Genomic DNA, 17,867 nt, shown 5'->3' with positions numbered 1-17,867 from the left:
CTACTTGCACTTCCATACACAATTCAATCCCTCAAATTTGAAACCCTTCCTACTGTCACTGCTTTAAATTAGGTAATTACTACCTCTCACCTGGACAGCTGTCTTCTAACTGGACTAATTTTCAGTTGCTTCCCCACCAAATCTACCCTCCACACTGCTGCCAGAGGTATGCTTTTTTTTTTTTTAATTTTAAAGATTTTATTTATTTATTTATTTGTCAGAAAGAGAGAGCACACAAGCAGGCAGAGAGGCAGGCAGAGGCTGAGAGAGAGGCAAGCTCCCCACCGAGCAAGGAGCCTGATGCCTGGAGCCTGATGCAGGACTCAATCCCAGGACCCCAGGATCATGAACTGAGCCAAAGGCAGAGGCTTAACCCACAGAGCCACCCAGGCGTCCCCAGAGTTATGTTTCTAAAACACATGTTAAAACTTGTCTGAAAAACTCTTTACAACACATAAATTCCCTAGTCTGATGTTCAAAGCTTTTCACAATTTGGCACCAACCTATTTTCTTGTATGAGTCTTCTCTCCATTTCCAAAATATCCTACTTTCAAGTCTTTGCATTCACTGTCTTTCCCTCAACAAACCCATCTTCATGAACTTTTCCTACTCTTTCTCCAAGAGAATTCCTCCTTATTTTAGGGGTCCCAAACAATTTATGAATATCACTCTTAGAGTACTTACTACAATATCCTGCAGCATAATTATTTATGTAATAGATATCTTCTGCTCTATATATCCAGTTCCTTTTGTAATTCACATAGTATTTCAGAGTGTTTTGCACTAAGTAACTGTTCAAGCTTTCTGAAGTAAACTGAATTACTAGTGATGATTTTATGGAAGAATTCTTTTTTTTTTTTTTTTTTTTGAGAATATATAAGACAGCCCATTTGTTTGCAGTCTTAGTTTGAAAGTCTCAGAAAAATGAATGCTATCGAAATGAGTATTTCTGCTTTTAGGAAGTAATCAGATGTCAATTTAAAAGAACTATAGCAAGGGTGCCAGGCTGGCTCAATTGGGAGAAGCATTCAACTCTGGTTCTCCAGGTCCCATGTGGGGTGTAGGGATTACTTAAATAAATAAAATTTAAAATAAAATACAATAACTACAGCAGATATTACTCATATGTATGTAGGCAAATTGACTATAAAATTCTTTTTTTTTTAAATATTTATTTATTTGAGAGAGAGAGAGAGTGAACACATGAGTGGGGATAAGGGGCAGAGGGAGAGAATATCCACACAGACTCCTGCTGAGCCAGAGCCAAATGTGGGGATCAATCTTAGGACCCGGGGCTTGATCTCAGAACCAATAAGATCAGGACCTGAGTTGAAAACGAGAGTCAGATGCTCAACCAACTGAGCCACCCACGTACCCCAGACTATAAAATTCTAAAACAGAAGAGTATATGATACTAAAACAAAGTATTTAAGTACAGCATATATAGAAAAGTACATTATGCATATATCCTAATGAATTATTATAGTATAAGGATTCTTTATGCAGCTCAAGAAACATAAACACACAATTAAGGGATATGTCCTATTGGCTGTCAAGACTGATTATAAAGCTACTGCAATGAAAACTTTTTTTCAATTGGTTTGTCAATTTCTACAAAGTTCTGACAGATACTACACTGATTTTGTAGATTAAAACTGGGAGAAATCATGGCCTTGCAATATTGTATCTTTTACTCTGTGAACATGATACACTCCTTCTTTTACCCATGTTTCTGCTTCCAATAATATATTACAATTTATGTAGAGGACAACCACATCTTTTATTAAATTTATTCTTAGATTTTTGCTTTTTTTAAAAAATGCTATTATAGGGTGCCTGGGTGGCTCAGTGGTTTAAGCCGCTGCCTTCGGCTCAGGTCATGATCCCAGAGTCCTGGGATCGAGTCCCACATCGGGTTCTCTGCTCAGCAGGGAGCCTGCTTCCTCCTCTCTCTCTCTGCCTGCCTCTCTGCCTACATGTATTCCCTCTGTCAAATAAATAAATAAATAATTTTAAAATTAAAAAAAAAAAATGCTATTATAAATGGTCCTGCAAAAAAATTTCATTCTCTAAATGTTTTTCCTGTAGTACACAGAAATACAACTGTTATATATGTTGAACCTGACATTGCATCCAACAATTATACATTACCCTATTAATTTTTCCAGATTTGTGGAAGTTATCACTTCTCTCTAGTTCTGTCAATTTTTGCTTTTTATTTTATTTTTATCTTTATTTATTTATTTATTTATTTATTTTCAAAAGATTTTATTTATTTATTTGACAGACAGAGATCACAAGTAGGCAGAGAGGCAGGCAGAGAGAGAGAGAGAGGGAAGCAGGCTTCCTGCGGAGCAGAGAGCCCGATGTGGGGCTAGATCCCAGGACCCTGAGATCATGACCCGAGCCGAAGGCAGCAGCCCAAACCACTGAGCCACCCAGGCACCCCTATTTTTATTTTTTAAAGTAAGCTCTATGCCCAATGGGGTCTTGAACTCATGACCCAGAGATGAAGAGTTGCATGCTCTGGGGTGCCTGGGTGGTTCAGTTGTTAACTGCCTTCGGCTCAGGTCATGATCTCAGGGTCCTGGGATTGAGCCTCACATCTGGCTCCCTGCTTAGCGGGAAGCCTTTTTCTCCCCCTCTCACTCCCCCTGCTTGTGTTCCCTCTCTCGCTGTCTCTCTCTACATCAAATAAATGCGTGAAATCTTAAAAAAAAAAAAAAAAAAAAAAAGCTACATGCTCTACAGACTGAGCCAGAGAGGTGCCCCAAGTTTTTTTTTTTTTTTAATATGTTGAGTATACATTATTAAGCAAATAAAAATTTATAACTGTTATATCTTCTTGGTGAATTCAATCTTTTATTATTAAGAATGGATGCATTCTGGGGCACCTGGGTGACTCAGTTGGTTAGGCGTCTGCTTAGGTCATGATCCCAGGGTCCTGGGATAGAGCCCCGCATCAGGATCCCTGCTCAGCAGGGAATCTGCTTCTCCCTCTGCTTTCCCCCTGCCCCTGCTCATGCTCTAACAAATAAGTAAAATCTTACAAAAAAAAAAAAAAAAAAGGATGTATTCTAGATGCGCCTGAGTGGTTCAGTCCATTAAGCATCCAACTTTTTTTTTTTTTTTAAAGAGTGACTGACTGACTTAGGGTGGGGAGCGGGAGAGGGCAGAGGCAGAGAGAGAGCATCTCAAGCAGGCTCCATGCCTAGCATGGAGCCTGATGCAAGGCTTCATCTCACCCTGAGATCAAGTCTCAAACATTTAACTGAGTCATCCAGGTGCCCCAAGCATCTGATTCTTAATATCAGTTCAGGTCTTGATCTCAGGGTTGTGAGTTTGAGCCCCGCGCTGTGCTCTGTACTGGGCGTGAAGCCTACTTAAAATAAAATAAAAAGAGAGAAAGAAAGAAAGAGAATGAATGAATGTATTCTATTACCACTTCTTGCCTCACACTCTACTTTTATTTCAATATAGCTACATAAGGTTCTTCTTGGTTGACATTTCAATGGGCTCTTTTTTTCCCCATCCTCTTACTATTAATCTTTCTGTGTATTCATATTTTATGTAGTTTGTATACAGCAAACAGTTAAATTTTATAAAAAATATTTTATTTATTTATTTGAGAGACAGAGAGGGAGCACAAGCAGGGGGAGCAGCAGGCAGATGAGAGGGAGAAGCAGGCTCCCCGTAGAGCAGGGGGGAGTAGCAGGCTCCTTAGCAGGGAGCCTGATGTGAAACTGAATCCCAGGACCTTGGGATCACGACCTGAGGTAAAGGCAGACACTTAACCAAATGAGTCACTCAGGCGCCTCCGTTAAATTTTTTTTTACATTTATTTGTACAACAGGAAGGAATATTTATTTGAGTTATATTTACATAATTATTGATATATTTGGATTTAAATCTACTAGTGGATGCTTACACCTCATCCTGCCTGTTTTATGTTCATTTTTGTCCTTCCTTACCTTCTTTTGGCTTGGTTTTTCATTCTTTCTTTTTTTTTTTTTTTAAGTAGGCCCCATGCACAGCATAAGAGTCCAATGCCTGGCTTGAACTGACGATCCTGAGATCAAGATCTGAACTGAGATCAAGAGTCAGATGCTTAGCTGACTAAGCCACCCAGGTGCCCTTGGCTTGTTTTTTTTTTTTTTAATTACTGAATTTTGAGGGTGCCTGGGTGGCTTAGTCAGTTACACCCTGGACTCTTGATTTCAGCATAGGTCATGAGCTCAAGGTTGTGAGCTCAAGCCCTACCTCCATGCTGGGTTTAGAGCCTGCTTAAGATTCTCTCCCTCTCCCTCTGCCCCTTTCCACTGCCCACTCGAACTCTCTCTCTCAAAAAAATAAACAAGTAAAAATAAATCTTAAAACTACTCAATTGTTACCTGTCCCTATTACCTTGATAGTACATATTTTTGTAGTGCTTAGCCTATACATTATAAGTTCTTGCTTATTACAGTGTTATAGAAATTAATATTTTGCCTTTAATAGGGCAATGCAAATACCTTAGAAAAATCTTCAGTAATTTCCATTATTAAGTATCTGATTTGTAGATGCTATATTTTAATTCTTTATATATTTTAATCTTTCAAGACATTATCATTACTGCTCATCTTAATTTAAATTTCTACATATATTTACCCTTTTCTTACTTTTTATTCCTTCCTGAATTCTCTGGGCTTCAATACAGAATCACTTTCCTTTGATTCAAAGAACACCTTTTAGTATTTCCTTCAGAGAATGTTTGCTAATATCTTAATTTTACAGGTCACAGGCTACTTCGAGTATAGACTCCTCTGTTGTTAGCTACCCTTTAAAGATACCATTCTAGGGATGCCTGGGTGATGCAGCTGGTTGGACCTCTGACCCTCGGTTTTGGCTCAGGTTGTGATCTCTAAGTCATGAGACTGACCCCTGAGTTGTGCTCAGTGCAGAGTCTACTTGGGATTCTCTCTCCCTCTGTCTCTCCTGCCCCTGTGCTCTCTATCAAATAAAAAATAAATTTATGGGGTGCCTGATGGGCTCAGTCAGTTAAGTGGCTGCATTTGGCTCAGGTCATGATCCTGGTGTCCTAGGATGAGGTCTGCAAGGGCTTCCCTGCTCAGTAGGGAGTCTGCTTCTCCCTCCTGTTTTGGCCTTCCCTCCCTGCTCATATTCTCACTCACTTGCTCTCTAATGAATAAATTAAAAATCTTTTTTAAAAAACTGCATCTTCAAAAAAAAAAAAAAAGACAACATTCTACTGTCAGCTGCTGACTTCTCAACAAAATCAATGACAGCAAGAAATCAGTTTTACTGGAGTTTCTTTGCAGATACTATGCTTTTTTTCTCCGTATCTTTTTATTCTTTTATTCTGGACATCCTTCTCTGGCCTATTTTACAGTTTTAGCTATGTCCACTGAAAGTCCAATAATAGAGTTCTTAATTTCAGTTACTATATTTTTTTCAATTCTAGAATTTCCATTCAGCTTTCCGTCTTCAATTCTCTGCCAAAATATTCAAACTTGTTTTTTTTTTTTTTTTTTTTTGATTACCTTGAACACAGTGCTTTAAATAAATGCATCTGTTTAATGGATCCACCCCTGTGGATCTGTTCCTATTATTTCTTTGTCTTGATCAACTTATCTGGTCTCCTCAGATATCTGATTACTTTTGACTGAGTGCTGGACTTACATATGAAAAAAATAAAGTTAAGGTGAAGACTAGGATGATTTTATTTTCCTTCAGACTTAAGCCTGAACTTTAGTCCCTATAAAGGGTAATTTATATCAAATCCATCCTTTCCTTTAAAGTATGGCCCCTTAGGGTTCCAATGCAAAGCCTTCAGGTTTATCAAGGCATTTCATTGTCCAGTATCACCTCTCAAGGCTTCCTCTTTAACATTAAGGCTGGCCTTGTAATTCATTGTTTGTCTGTTTCTTAATCTTGATGATACCTTTAAACAGATGTTTTTAAATTCTGTTAACCTTGCAAAAATTCTTTCATGAGAAAATTGATCTAAATTGCCTAACCTTTCATCACTGGACATGGAACAATAATCAGTGGTTTTCAACTATACTGACACACTATTACATTATAAATCAATTGTGGGAAATGTTGCTAATAATTTCTTAAGAATAACAGCTGAAGTGGGGTGCCTGGGTGGCTCAGTGGGTTAAGCCGCTGCCTTCGGCTCAGGTCATGATCTCAGGGTCCTGGGATCGAGTCCCACATCGGGCTCTCTGCTCAGCAGGGAGCCTGCTTCCTCTTCTCTCTCTGCCTGCCTCTCTGCCTACTTGTGATCTCTGTCTGTCAAATAAATAAATAAAATCTTTAAAAAAAAAAATAACAGCTGAAGTGGGGTGCCTGGATGGCTCAGTGGGTTAAGCCTCTGCCTTCAGCTCAGGTCATGATCCCAGGGTCCTGGGATTCAGCTCTTGCATTTGGCTCTCTGCTCAGCAGGGAGCCTGCTTCCCCCACCCCCTCTCTGCCTAACTTGTGATCTCTGTCAAATAAATAAATAAAATCTTTTAAAAAATGGCTAAAGTACATAAAATGACTGCATTTAAAATAAAATCAGAGTATGAATAATGATAGTAGTAGCTATCATTTCTTGAGAACCTTATATATACTAGCACTGAACTGAAAAGTATACATATGTTATTCCATTTAGTTCTCAAAACAAGCTTTTGCAATAGGTACTATTATTATCATTCACATTTTCAGTTGAATTAACTATGGTTTAAAAGTTAAGAAACTTGCCAAATATCACAGTTAGCAATATCTGCTCAGGCATTGAAACCCAGCTGTTTGATTCTGAATATCCTTTATCAACTTCCATTATAGGAATGAAAGATTTTAGTCCCATAACAAAATCACCTTCAATCACTTGCATATTCCTTAATTAAAAAAAAAAGAATGGAATTACAGCATTATATCTGAAACTGGGCATGCCAAGGAAGTATGCTCTACCTGTAAATATTTATGTTACAGTGGAAGTAAAGGCTAGTAACTGTTGAACTAATTAATGAATATGGAAAACTATTAGGAAAACTTATTTTCCATTCACAAGCATTAACTGGTATTATATAGTTGTAAATACAGATAAATAATAGAATATGTCTTTAAGTAGAACTTTTCGAGGGTTTCATATATATCTAGAATAGAACTTACAAATACAGTACACTACATTGATTGTATTTGCAATGCCACCTAGTGGTAGCCAAATACAGACATATTTAGGAACAAAGTTCTACAAAAGTGGTTCTTAACCCATTATGGGTTACAGTCTTTGGTGAATCTAATAGCATAGGTCCTTTTTGCCAGAAAGATGAATATTTGCAAAAACATTTAACAACATGTATAGTTCCAGGGCATTAACAGACCTCCTGAAGTCCATCTGTCCACTATTACAATTAATGGAACAAACCAACTAACCCCTAAAGGCCCAATTAACTCCCCTTGACCTGTGAGAAAAAAAAATCATTCACTTTCCTTTTCTTTACTCTCTGGTTAGTAATCAGAAATCCTGCATAAACAGTATCTAACTTTTCCTTTGTGGCTAGATATGTGTTCTCTGAAAACTACTAGATTTCCACTGTTTTCAAATCAAACTTAAAAAAATTTTTAAAAAAGATTTTATTTATTTATTTGACAGAGATCACAGGTAGGCAGAGAGGCAGGCAGAGAGAGAGGAAGGGAAGCAGGCTCCCTGCTGAGCAGAGAGCCTAATGCGGGGCTTGATCCCAGGACCCTGGGATCATGACATGAGCCGAAGGCAGAGGCTTTAACCCACTGAGCCACCCACACGCCCCAACAATCTTTCCATTTTAAAGGCAGATATACAGGTAACTAATATTATAGGAAATATAGTAACAGTTTGAGATCACCATTTAGTTGTAAAATGAATCATAATTAGCTAAATGAAACATTTAAAAGAGGTAACTTCCATACTGAGAAGAACCTAATTGGGAAATTTTGCCTATTGAAAATATAGAAAAGATTTCCCTATTCTGTTTTTAAGCCATGATTTCTAGTAAAGAGTACTATGATGAAGAATGATTTAAATCTTTTCTACTTGCTATGTTTCATTTCTTTTTCACCTATTTTACTACAAATTATTATCAAAAGGATAGTTAAATTTCTGACCAGACTACTAACAAGTGACCACTTGCTTCCTTGACTGAGGAGTTATATATGTATATAGAAAATGTGACAGTTTCATTAGCACAAAAACAGAAAACACGAGAATTGTTAATATCACATCCCTATGTGAGAATAAAGGCTCATAAATGAAAGAAGGTGTAATTAGGACTTTCTTTCTTTCTTTTTTTTTTTTTAATATATTTATTTGACAGAGACCACAAGTAGTCAGAGAAGCAGGCAGAGAGAGAGGAAGGGAAGCAGGCTCCCTGTTGAGCAGAGAGCCCAATGCGGGGCTCGATCCCAGGACACTGGGATCATGACCTGAGCCAAAGGCAGAGGCCTTAACCCACTGAGCCACCCAGGTGCCCCGTAATTAGGATTTTCAAAACACAATCACGTTTCACAGATAAAAGGCAAGAGGAGTGTAGAAGGATGAACTCTTGATCACCTAGCACCAAGAAAGTGTTAAGTTTTAAAAATAAAAAATTTAGAATAGCTTCTTAAGGAGAAGGCTCCATAGCTCAGGGGTCAGAGCACTGAATAGCTTCTTAAATAACACAGGTAAAATTTTTAGACCTTTACTTGATTCCGCTTTTGCTTCTGGTTTCCTTGCTATTTTGATCTATTTATAAGCGGACAGTCTATACTTATTGAATAATTTTTTTCCTCTACATCTGATATCCTATTGGTTATTGACTACCTTCCTCTTGGCAGGACAACATAAAATAATTCATATAAAGTGCTAAGCACACAGCCTGGCACATAGTAAACATTTAGTAATTGTTAGTCTATCATTCAGGATAAGCTATAACAACAAACAACCCAAAAATCTCAGAAGCTTAAGATAAAAATGTTGATTTCTCCCTTCCTATACATACCCATCACAGAATGGTAAAGGGAATCTGTTCATTACAGAGTCTCAGGCAAGCTTCCCAAAGAGCAGGAGCCTGATGTGGGGCTCAATCCCAGGACTCTGGAATCATAACCTGGGCCGAAGGCAGACGTTTAACCCTCTGAGCCACCCAGGCGCCCCTAAAAAACTTCCCAAAGAGCAGGGAGCCTGATGTGGGGCTCAATCCCAGGACTCTGGAATCATAACCTGAGCCAAAGGCAGACGTTTAACCCCTCTGAGCCACCCAGGCGCCCCTAAAAAAGTATTGACAACACTGATGCCTGTCAAAACTCTGAGCAAACTAGGAAGAGAAGTGAGCTTTATCAACTCAATAATGTACATTTGCAAAAACCCTACAGCTAACATGATACTTAATGGTGAGAAACTAGAGGCTTTCCTACTAAGATTGGGAACAAGGCTTGATGTTCCCCCACCATTTCTATTCACTACCACACTGGAAGACGTAAGTAATACAGTAAGAAAAGAAAATGAAAAGGTATACAGATTAAGATGAAAGAAATAAAACTTCTTATTTGCAGATGAGATGATTATCAATGTAGAAAATCCTAAAGAATAAACAAAAAAGTTCTGAAACATTGTTATAACAAAGTTGCAGTATACAAAGTTAATATACAAGTCAACTGCTTACTTACATACCAATAATTAACATACACAACCCATGAATTATGCCCCTAGGTAATTACCCAAATGAGTTGAAAACTCATATACACAGAAAAACTTAGTGCATGATATGATTCATAATTGCTATAATATGGAAATAACTGTGATATCCTTCAATAAGTGAATGAATAAACAAACTCTGGGGTACATCCAGAAAATGGAATATTATTCAGCATTAAAAAAGAAATGAGGTAGCAAGCCATAAAAAAGAACATAGAGGAATTTCTTTCTTTCCTTCTTCTTTTTAAAGATTTTTTTATTTATTTGAGAGAGAGAGGGAGAGTGCAGTGGGGAGGGAGAGAGGAAGAAGCAGGCTTCCCGCTGAGCAGGGAGGAATTTTAAATTCATACTGTTAAGCGAAAGAAGCCAGGCAGAAAAAGACAGATGTATAAATCCAACTATATGACATTTTGAAAAAGCCTAAACTTACAAAGACAATTAAAGGATCAGTGGTTACTAAGGGTTTGTGGGCAGAAGAGAGGTGGAAGGTAGGAATAAACAGGTGGAACACGGGCAATTTTTAGGGCAGTGAAACTATTCCATATAATACTATAATGGAGGATAGATCACATTATGTATTTGTCAAACCCATAGAACTGTAAAATAAAAAATGAATTCCAATGTAAGCAATTGGATTTAGTTAATAATATATCAGTACTGGCTCAACTGTAACAAATGTTTTATACAAAAGTAAAATATTATTAATAGTGAAATCATCATCAGGTTGTATATCTAAAACTAATATATATTCATGTCAATCATACCTCATTTAAAAAAACAAAATAGGGGTGCCTGGATGGCTCAGTGGGTTAAAACCTCTGCCTTTGGCTCAGATCATGATCCCAAGGTCAAGCCCCAAGTCAGACTCTCTGCTCAGCAGGGAGCCTGCTTCCCCCAACCTTCCTGCCTGCCTCTCTGCCAATCTGTGATCTCTGTCTGTCAAATAAATAAATAAAATCTTTAATTAAAAAAAAACCACACAAAACAAAACATAGGGGAAGCTGTGTGTGGGTGTAGAATGATACATGGAAACTTTATCCTTTCTGCAGCCCTAAAACTGATCCAAAAATAAAGAATGCAAGCAAAGCAAGCCAGCCAGCCGGAAGTAAGGAAAGGAAGGAAGGGAAGGCGGGAAGGAGGGAAGGGTGGGTGGACGGGGAGGAAGGCAGGAAGGCAGGAAGGCAGGCAGGTTGAGGGAGGGGAGGGAGGCTGGGTTCACGGGTTGCTCTGTTGGTTAAGCAACTGACTCTTGGTTTTGGCTCAGGTCATGATTCCAGTCAGGGTCCTGAGATCGAGCCCTGGGTATGGAGCCTCCTTAAGATTCTCTCTCTCTCTCTCTCTCTTTCCCTCTCCCTTGCTTGTGGGCATGCTCTCATTCTCGTGCTCTAAAAAGGGGGTGGGGAGGATGGAAGGAAGGAACAATGAACAAAGGGAGGGAGGAAGGGAGGAAGGTAAGTAGGTAGGTGAATTCTCAGTCCTTTGCAAATTCCCCTTCTTTTCTGTCCAATCACTGGCACCAGCAACCCATGTGGATCAGGTGAAGATCTCATCTACATTGCAATATAATTACTCATTTTAGATACTTATAATTTCTCTTTTTAGATACTTTTAATACATACTGAATACACAAGTGAACACAAAACTATTCAGTTAATAATATCAACATCTACTCAAGTAAAAAACCAACAGTTATCTCTGGTTCCTTCCCACGTAACCAAATCACAACATCTTTGTACTAATCACATTTCTCTAACATTTGTCCTATTCCATCTCAATGCTACTAACCACTCTTCTGAAATATTAAAAATTTATGCCATCTTTTGGTGTCATTCTGCTTGCCTTTTCTCTCTGCAAGTTCTTTTTTGTAATCTCCCCTCCTCTACATACTTCTTGCTACCTCCACAAAAGCCTTGTCTCTCAGAAGGATTATCATAATTGCCCATCTTCTTTCTCTCCCACTTGCAATCTATCTCCCACACTACAGCCAGTATCATGTATGGGATCTGGTTATTTTACTTGTATTTAATTTTAGCACATTTAAATAATTCTAAGGGTGCCTGGGTGGCTTCAGTTGGTTAATTGTTTGCCTTCAGCTCCAGTCATGATCCCAGGGTCCTGGAATAGAGCCCTGCATGGAAAATCTTTGTTCAGTGGGGAGCCTGCTTCCCCCTCTCCTCCCTGCTTGTGCTCTCTGTCACTATCTCTGTCTCTCTCAAATAAATAAATAAAATCTTTAAAAGTTTTTAAAAAATAAATCTAAATAAATAAAATATAATATAATAAAAATAATATAAATATTATGAATTTTATAGATATTATATATAATATTATTGGTTAATATTATATTTATAATTTTATAAATATATAAAAATAAAATAAAATAATACAATAAAAATTTTACTTAATGCTAAAATGTGATCTGATCCACTATGGACCCCAGTTTATTATTAGCAGTGATAATGGCACAAAATCATTACTTATTTATTTAGATTTATTTATCTTTTTAAAAGAGAGAGAGTGCATGGGGGAGGGGGCAGAGGGAGAGGGACAGAGAAATTTTAGCAGGCTCCATGCCCAGAGTGGAGCCAGAGATGGGGCTCAATCTCATGACCCTGAGATCATGACCTGAGTTGAAAGCAAGAGTTGGGCACTTTACTGGCTGCATTACCCAGGTGCCTTGCCACAAGACTTTTATATGGCTCTTAAGTACAATGTAATACAATTTCAGATGTTCCTTAACTAATTCTTCATAGTTGCTAAACTAGTGCAACATATACAGTACTGACTTTAATGAGAGTATACCTTCCTTCAAATAACTCCTGAAGAATTCCTTCTACACATGTGAAAAGCCTAACCAAACCCCATTAAGTCTGCCCTCTGATCTCCCAGCAGAACTACTTAATTTAGGAAAGCAAAGACTTGACTTTTCACTCAAATGAATTTTATAATAAATGATTATTTGTATCTTTCTAAATTCTTTACTGGATACATGGATCAATGAACACATTTTATAAATGTCATTTTATAAAGGTTTCTCATGGATATGAAAAGAAACAGGAAACATAAAACTTTCTTGTTTCAAATTTCTTTAACTTATTGTGGAATTTCTAAGTTTCATTAGAATCCCTCTTAATATTTGGAAGAATCTGCTACCTGGGTTGCTTTTTAGATAGTTCTAAATTAATCAAATGCTACAAATGAATTCCTTAATCTTCTTTTCCCAAGGAATCTCAGAGAAAAGGTCTAGAAAAGAACAGAAGGTAACCTATAACGGTAATTCTTTTCCCTTCTCCCTCAACCTCTTATAGAGCATTATACTTCTAAAACTGTAATTATTAAAGACACACTATTGTGGATTAGTTCTGAGATTTATGTCCCTATGTGGAATAAAATCAGCAACTAATCATGAATAGAATTCTAAAATTTGAGATTTTAAAGTCTTTTAGACTTGAAGAAGTTATGAATTACACATTAATCCTCAAATTATTCTTCAGGCCATTAATTTAGCAGTCTTCTGAACAATCACTCCTTAACACTTATTTCCCTGCTTCAGAAATGAATTCATTGAAGCATAAAGATTAGAAGTGTTTGCTGTGTTGAACTTTATTTTGGCAATCAGTACCACTGTGACAATTTTCACCTGTCTTTCCCCAATGAAGATCAAGCTATTTCAAGTATGAAGTTGCTTTCAATTCCTCAGGAACAGGAATACAGTGAAATAAGAGAGGCATCCAGGGCACAAAATTTAATGAAACACTCACTCATCAAGTCCATACTTACATGACCCTGGAAGCACCATTTAAATTCAGTGCCCTAGATGTCTTGTTAGTCATCCCTGGTCCTATCCCTGCTATAATTTCCAAGCATGTGGAAAACCTATCTTTTTTTTTTTTTTTTTTTAAGATTATTTATTTATTTATTTGACAGACAGAGACTACAAGTAGGCAGAGAGGCAGGTAAAGAAGAGAGAGGGGGAAACAGGCTCCTTGCTGAGCAGAGAGCCCAAAGTGGGGCTCGATCCCAGGACCCTGGGATCACGACCCGAGCCAAAGGCAGAGACCCCAACCCACTGAGCCACCCAGGCGCCCTGAAAACCTATCTTTTATCTCTCTAATTTCTTAAGTAAAATAGTATTTTTTAGGAGGGGTACATTTTATATTTTGATTTAAAAGGATTTAAGAAAGCTTTTAATTCTACACACATAATATTTCATTAATCATATTCAGTGAGAAGGCCAAGGTGTGTATACATGATATTTGAGGACAGGTGTGTATACATGATATTTGAGGACATGAGGGAAGACATCATTTCTCATTTGCTGATTAACAGAGAAAGTAAACTGTTCAAATTAATTCTAAGTCTTACATGGCTTGTAAGCGGATAATTTCATATATTTAAAGAACTTCAACTATTAAAACGACAATTGCATAAGCAAAAGAACCATTATTCCAAAATCCGGAAAGATAAAAAACATTTCCTGGCTGAATTAATTTAAGTAAATAATCTCATCTGCTCAAGGGTTTTTCCCTCTTCTCTTTTTAAATCCTCAATCAAAAAGGAAAAACAAAACAGAATTCTAAATCAAACTTACTGATCTGAGGATGATAATGCTTTTAAGATGCAAAGGTAAGTAAATAAAAATCTTAGAATTTTAACTTCTGAAGTAAAAGCACCAATTAAAACATCTCTTTCAATCTTCCTTATAATTCTTACCAGATAAAGGAGGAAGGTGTGCAGCCCTGTTCCAAGCCCAACAGAAGACAAAATTCCTAAGCCTATCCAGTAGGCATACAAAAGAAATTGTTTCTCTATACGTTGCACATACTGAAAAACAAAAAGGATAGAGTGAAAAAAAAAACCAAAACAGTTTTGTTAAACAAAAATGTGTTATTACCTACAATCAAAATAAAACAAACCAACTAAAGTAAGTTTCTAGTAGGAAGAAAGCATTAAGGGTAAAAACCCCTTCAAGAGACCTAATTCTTACATAAAAAATTCATCTAATTGTAATAAAGCTTTTGGTTTAGGCCTTTAAAATCCTAGTATTGCAAATGCCATTTACAGGAAAAATGCAAATTACTAATAAGATAACTATGAGAATTAAAAGTTTTAAAGATAACTGAAAGTTACAAAGACTTTGTTTAAGAAAGCATTGTAATAAACAGCAGTGAGAGTGGGCAGTTATTTATATATTTGTGAACGGAACATATTCTTGTTTATCCAAGTAAAAAAGGGAATAAAATTATTTTTGTCTATTTAAGACCAAGATGTTTTTTAAACAAGAGCAAGCTGAATGAAGTCCACTGAGCTATGGACTTGTTGGAGGAATTCCAGACACTACAGTCTAGATTCCCATACTGGCAAATACATTAATCTAACCAGTTCCTTACAAACTCTAAATGACGCACACAGATTTCTTCAAAATATTTGAAAGAAATGCATTTAAAACTATAAAAACTTCTCTACGATTAGAGGTTAACTGCTTCAAAAAATAAAGTAATACCACTTTTAAAACCATTTCCTATTAGAATACATTGTTTTACTATTTTAACAAAAGTTATTAACACAATGTCCTATTTTCTTTCAGTTATATTGTACTTACGGACTACAGACAAATGAATGTCTCCCTTTTTATACATATAAAACCTAACCTTCAATCGAGGATGACTATATCTGGACAGATCACAGGAGGGTGTGATAGAAAATATGAAGACTTTGGTGTTCACTAAAGGATTCATGCTATTCTGACTAAACATCATCAGGAAAGTTACATTTGAATTCTTGAAAGTAAAAATGATCTATGCCAAATATAAAGGCTCAGCAGCCATCAACTGCCACAAGAATATTTTTAATATTTGGTCTTAAAAGAAAGATAGTAAGATATCAGTTATGAGATAAATTTAAAAAACAAAACCAAGTCTAAAAATGTGGAGGGTAGAAATTTTATCAAACCCACAATAGTTCCATTTTGAAACTGTTTGGAGGTACAAGAGGTACAAGAACAGAAAAGCTGCTGAACCTCTTACCTGTTGATGTGCTCCTTCAACATAATACGTAGCTATAAGTACAGCAAGCAGCAGTAAAAAAGACACCACAATGCTTTGACGATGCCATAATCTTAAAAACAATTTAAAAACAAAAACAAATGAAATATCTCACAGGACTTATCACTCCCAAAACAAGTTCTTGTTGAAGCACTTATGTAACTTAGCATAGCTATAGAATCAGTTTTTTGGGGGCTTAGCTCTTCTGTCCTTAAACACGATGGTCTCTTGAGATACAAAAGGAGGTCAAGAGAAGATAAATGGGTACAGAACAACCAATTTCTTAATCATAAACCCTACTGTAGACTTTCCTTTACCCAAAAAAGTCTGATCTTATTTACATCCCAACCTCTCACCGGTAGAGGCATCATAATGTAATGAGAAAAGCACTGGCCTTCAAGTTAGAGGACCTGGGTCAAAGTCCCTAAGTATTGCACTTTGAGAGATACACTTAACCAATCTGATTCTATTTCTTGTTTTTAAAATTATAATACAGTTGACCACAACATGCGTCAGAATTGCACGGGAGTATATGTGGATTTTTTTTTTACAGTATAGTACTATAAATATATTTTCTCTTCTTTGTGATTTTCTTAATAACATTTTCTTCTTTGTAGCTTATTATAAGAATACAGTATATAATACATACACAAAGCTTCTGGTCAAAAGTAGGCTATTAGTAGTTATGTTTTTGAGGAGTCAAAAGTTGTATTTTCAAAAAAAAAAAAAAAAAAAAAAAAAAAAAGTTGTATTTTCAACTATGTGGGGGTTGGCACCCCCAATCCCCATGTTGTTCAAGGGCCAACTGTAATCATGTATTTGTTTTACTAGTTTCAGAGTTGCTGTAAGGACCAAATGAACTGAAAAATGTTACAAAATGTTTTATAAACTCTAAGTACAATAAAAACGTAGGATATTATTAAAGATAATAACTTAGAAAGGCAAGCCCAAAATGATAAGGCATGCAAAAGTTCAAGTTGGTCTTTATGATATCTGAAACAGGGCTCATAAGTACTAATCTTAAAGATACAACACATTTCCTTGGCAGAGTCCTTCTTCATTGGTCAAATTATCAGTAAAAGTGCCACGTATCCTGAACCCTGGCCTACTAAATAATCAGTGTATCTATTGCACACAGGCCCAACTTCTCTCTCATTTCCTATGTTCTCCTTTGCATAAAAGATTCAACATAAGACAGGGGTCAACTGTAATAATCCAGTGAGCAAATAAAACATGTTCCCCTAATCTATTTTTCTTCAAACTATAGAAAGGAAAATAAGTATGCTCCTAAAACATTCTAAATTTAATTCATTTTGAAAGAGCAGTTGGTAGAGAGAGTAGGAGAATGTTAAAGATTTCTAAAATTAGTAAATAAGGTTTACATAAAAAGTAATAGAAGACTCTTTACTTTGAAGTCCATTCCTTCAAGATTACTAGGATTTCCAGAGAAAAATACTGCAAGGTAATGAGTGGCTGTCTCCATAGGACAATATTCTGCCTTTCTTCCCGATCCCTCCTCTTCTTTTCATTCATTGAAGAGGGGTCTGAAAAACAGCGCAGAAATCTAAACAGAATGTTCACTTTTTCCAATCACTTTCAAAATTTATCTACTTTCCATACCACATTTGAAAAACTGCATATTAACCTCAAAAAACAAGCAATGTGTTCACACGATAAGTCCTAGACAGACTAAGTGCTTCTACTCTACTCTGGGAACTATTTTTGCAATCATTTCATTCTCAAGACACAAGTTTCCTTTCTTGTATGCTATTGGGATACTAAGTTAGCCCATCTTCTATGAAGGGCAATTAGTATCATATTATAAAACAAAGTGGTTTAGAGTTCGGAAGGCAAACTACTTGGTTCCAAATCCTGGCTACAAGTCATGTGACACTGCGCAAGTTAGTTAACCTTTCTATGTCTCAGTTTTCCCCTTTCGAAAATGAAGATGAAAACAGTACTTACTTTTTTAGGTTCACTGCAAAGATTAAATGAGCTAATGTATGTAAAGCTTTCAGAAGAGTCTGATACTTAATAAGTGTGTAAGTGTACAATTAAGGTCATTATCAAAATTACAAACGCATATACCCTATAACCCAGTAATTACGTTTCTAAGAATG

The 17,867-nt window shown here is 36.5% G+C and overlaps 1 protein-coding gene across 2 annotated transcripts in view; it reads right to left on the bottom strand.

Moving 5' to 3' along the window:
- The window catches only part of VMP1 (vacuole membrane protein 1), a 140,166-nt gene that overhangs the window by 97,694 nt on the left and 24,605 nt on the right, over positions 1-17,867 (bottom strand). For both annotated transcript variants that reach the window (XM_059380556.1, XM_059380557.1), the window contains exons 3-5: positions 17,156-17,291; positions 15,730-15,820; positions 14,417-14,527 (exon numbers count right to left, since the gene is read on the bottom strand). In XM_059380556.1, the coding sequence (XP_059236539.1) occupies positions 14,417-14,527; positions 15,730-15,820; positions 17,156-17,291 (338 nt within the window). The remainder of the gene's footprint in view (positions 1-14,416; positions 14,528-15,729; positions 15,821-17,155; positions 17,292-17,867) is intronic.

Source organism: Mustela nigripes, chromosome 16, assembly GCF_022355385.1.
Source record: "Mustela nigripes isolate SB6536 chromosome 16, MUSNIG.SB6536, whole genome shotgun sequence".
Classification (NCBI taxonomy): domain Eukaryota; kingdom Metazoa; phylum Chordata; class Mammalia; order Carnivora; family Mustelidae; genus Mustela; species Mustela nigripes.
This window is presented reverse-complemented; position numbering and strand designations above follow the sequence as displayed.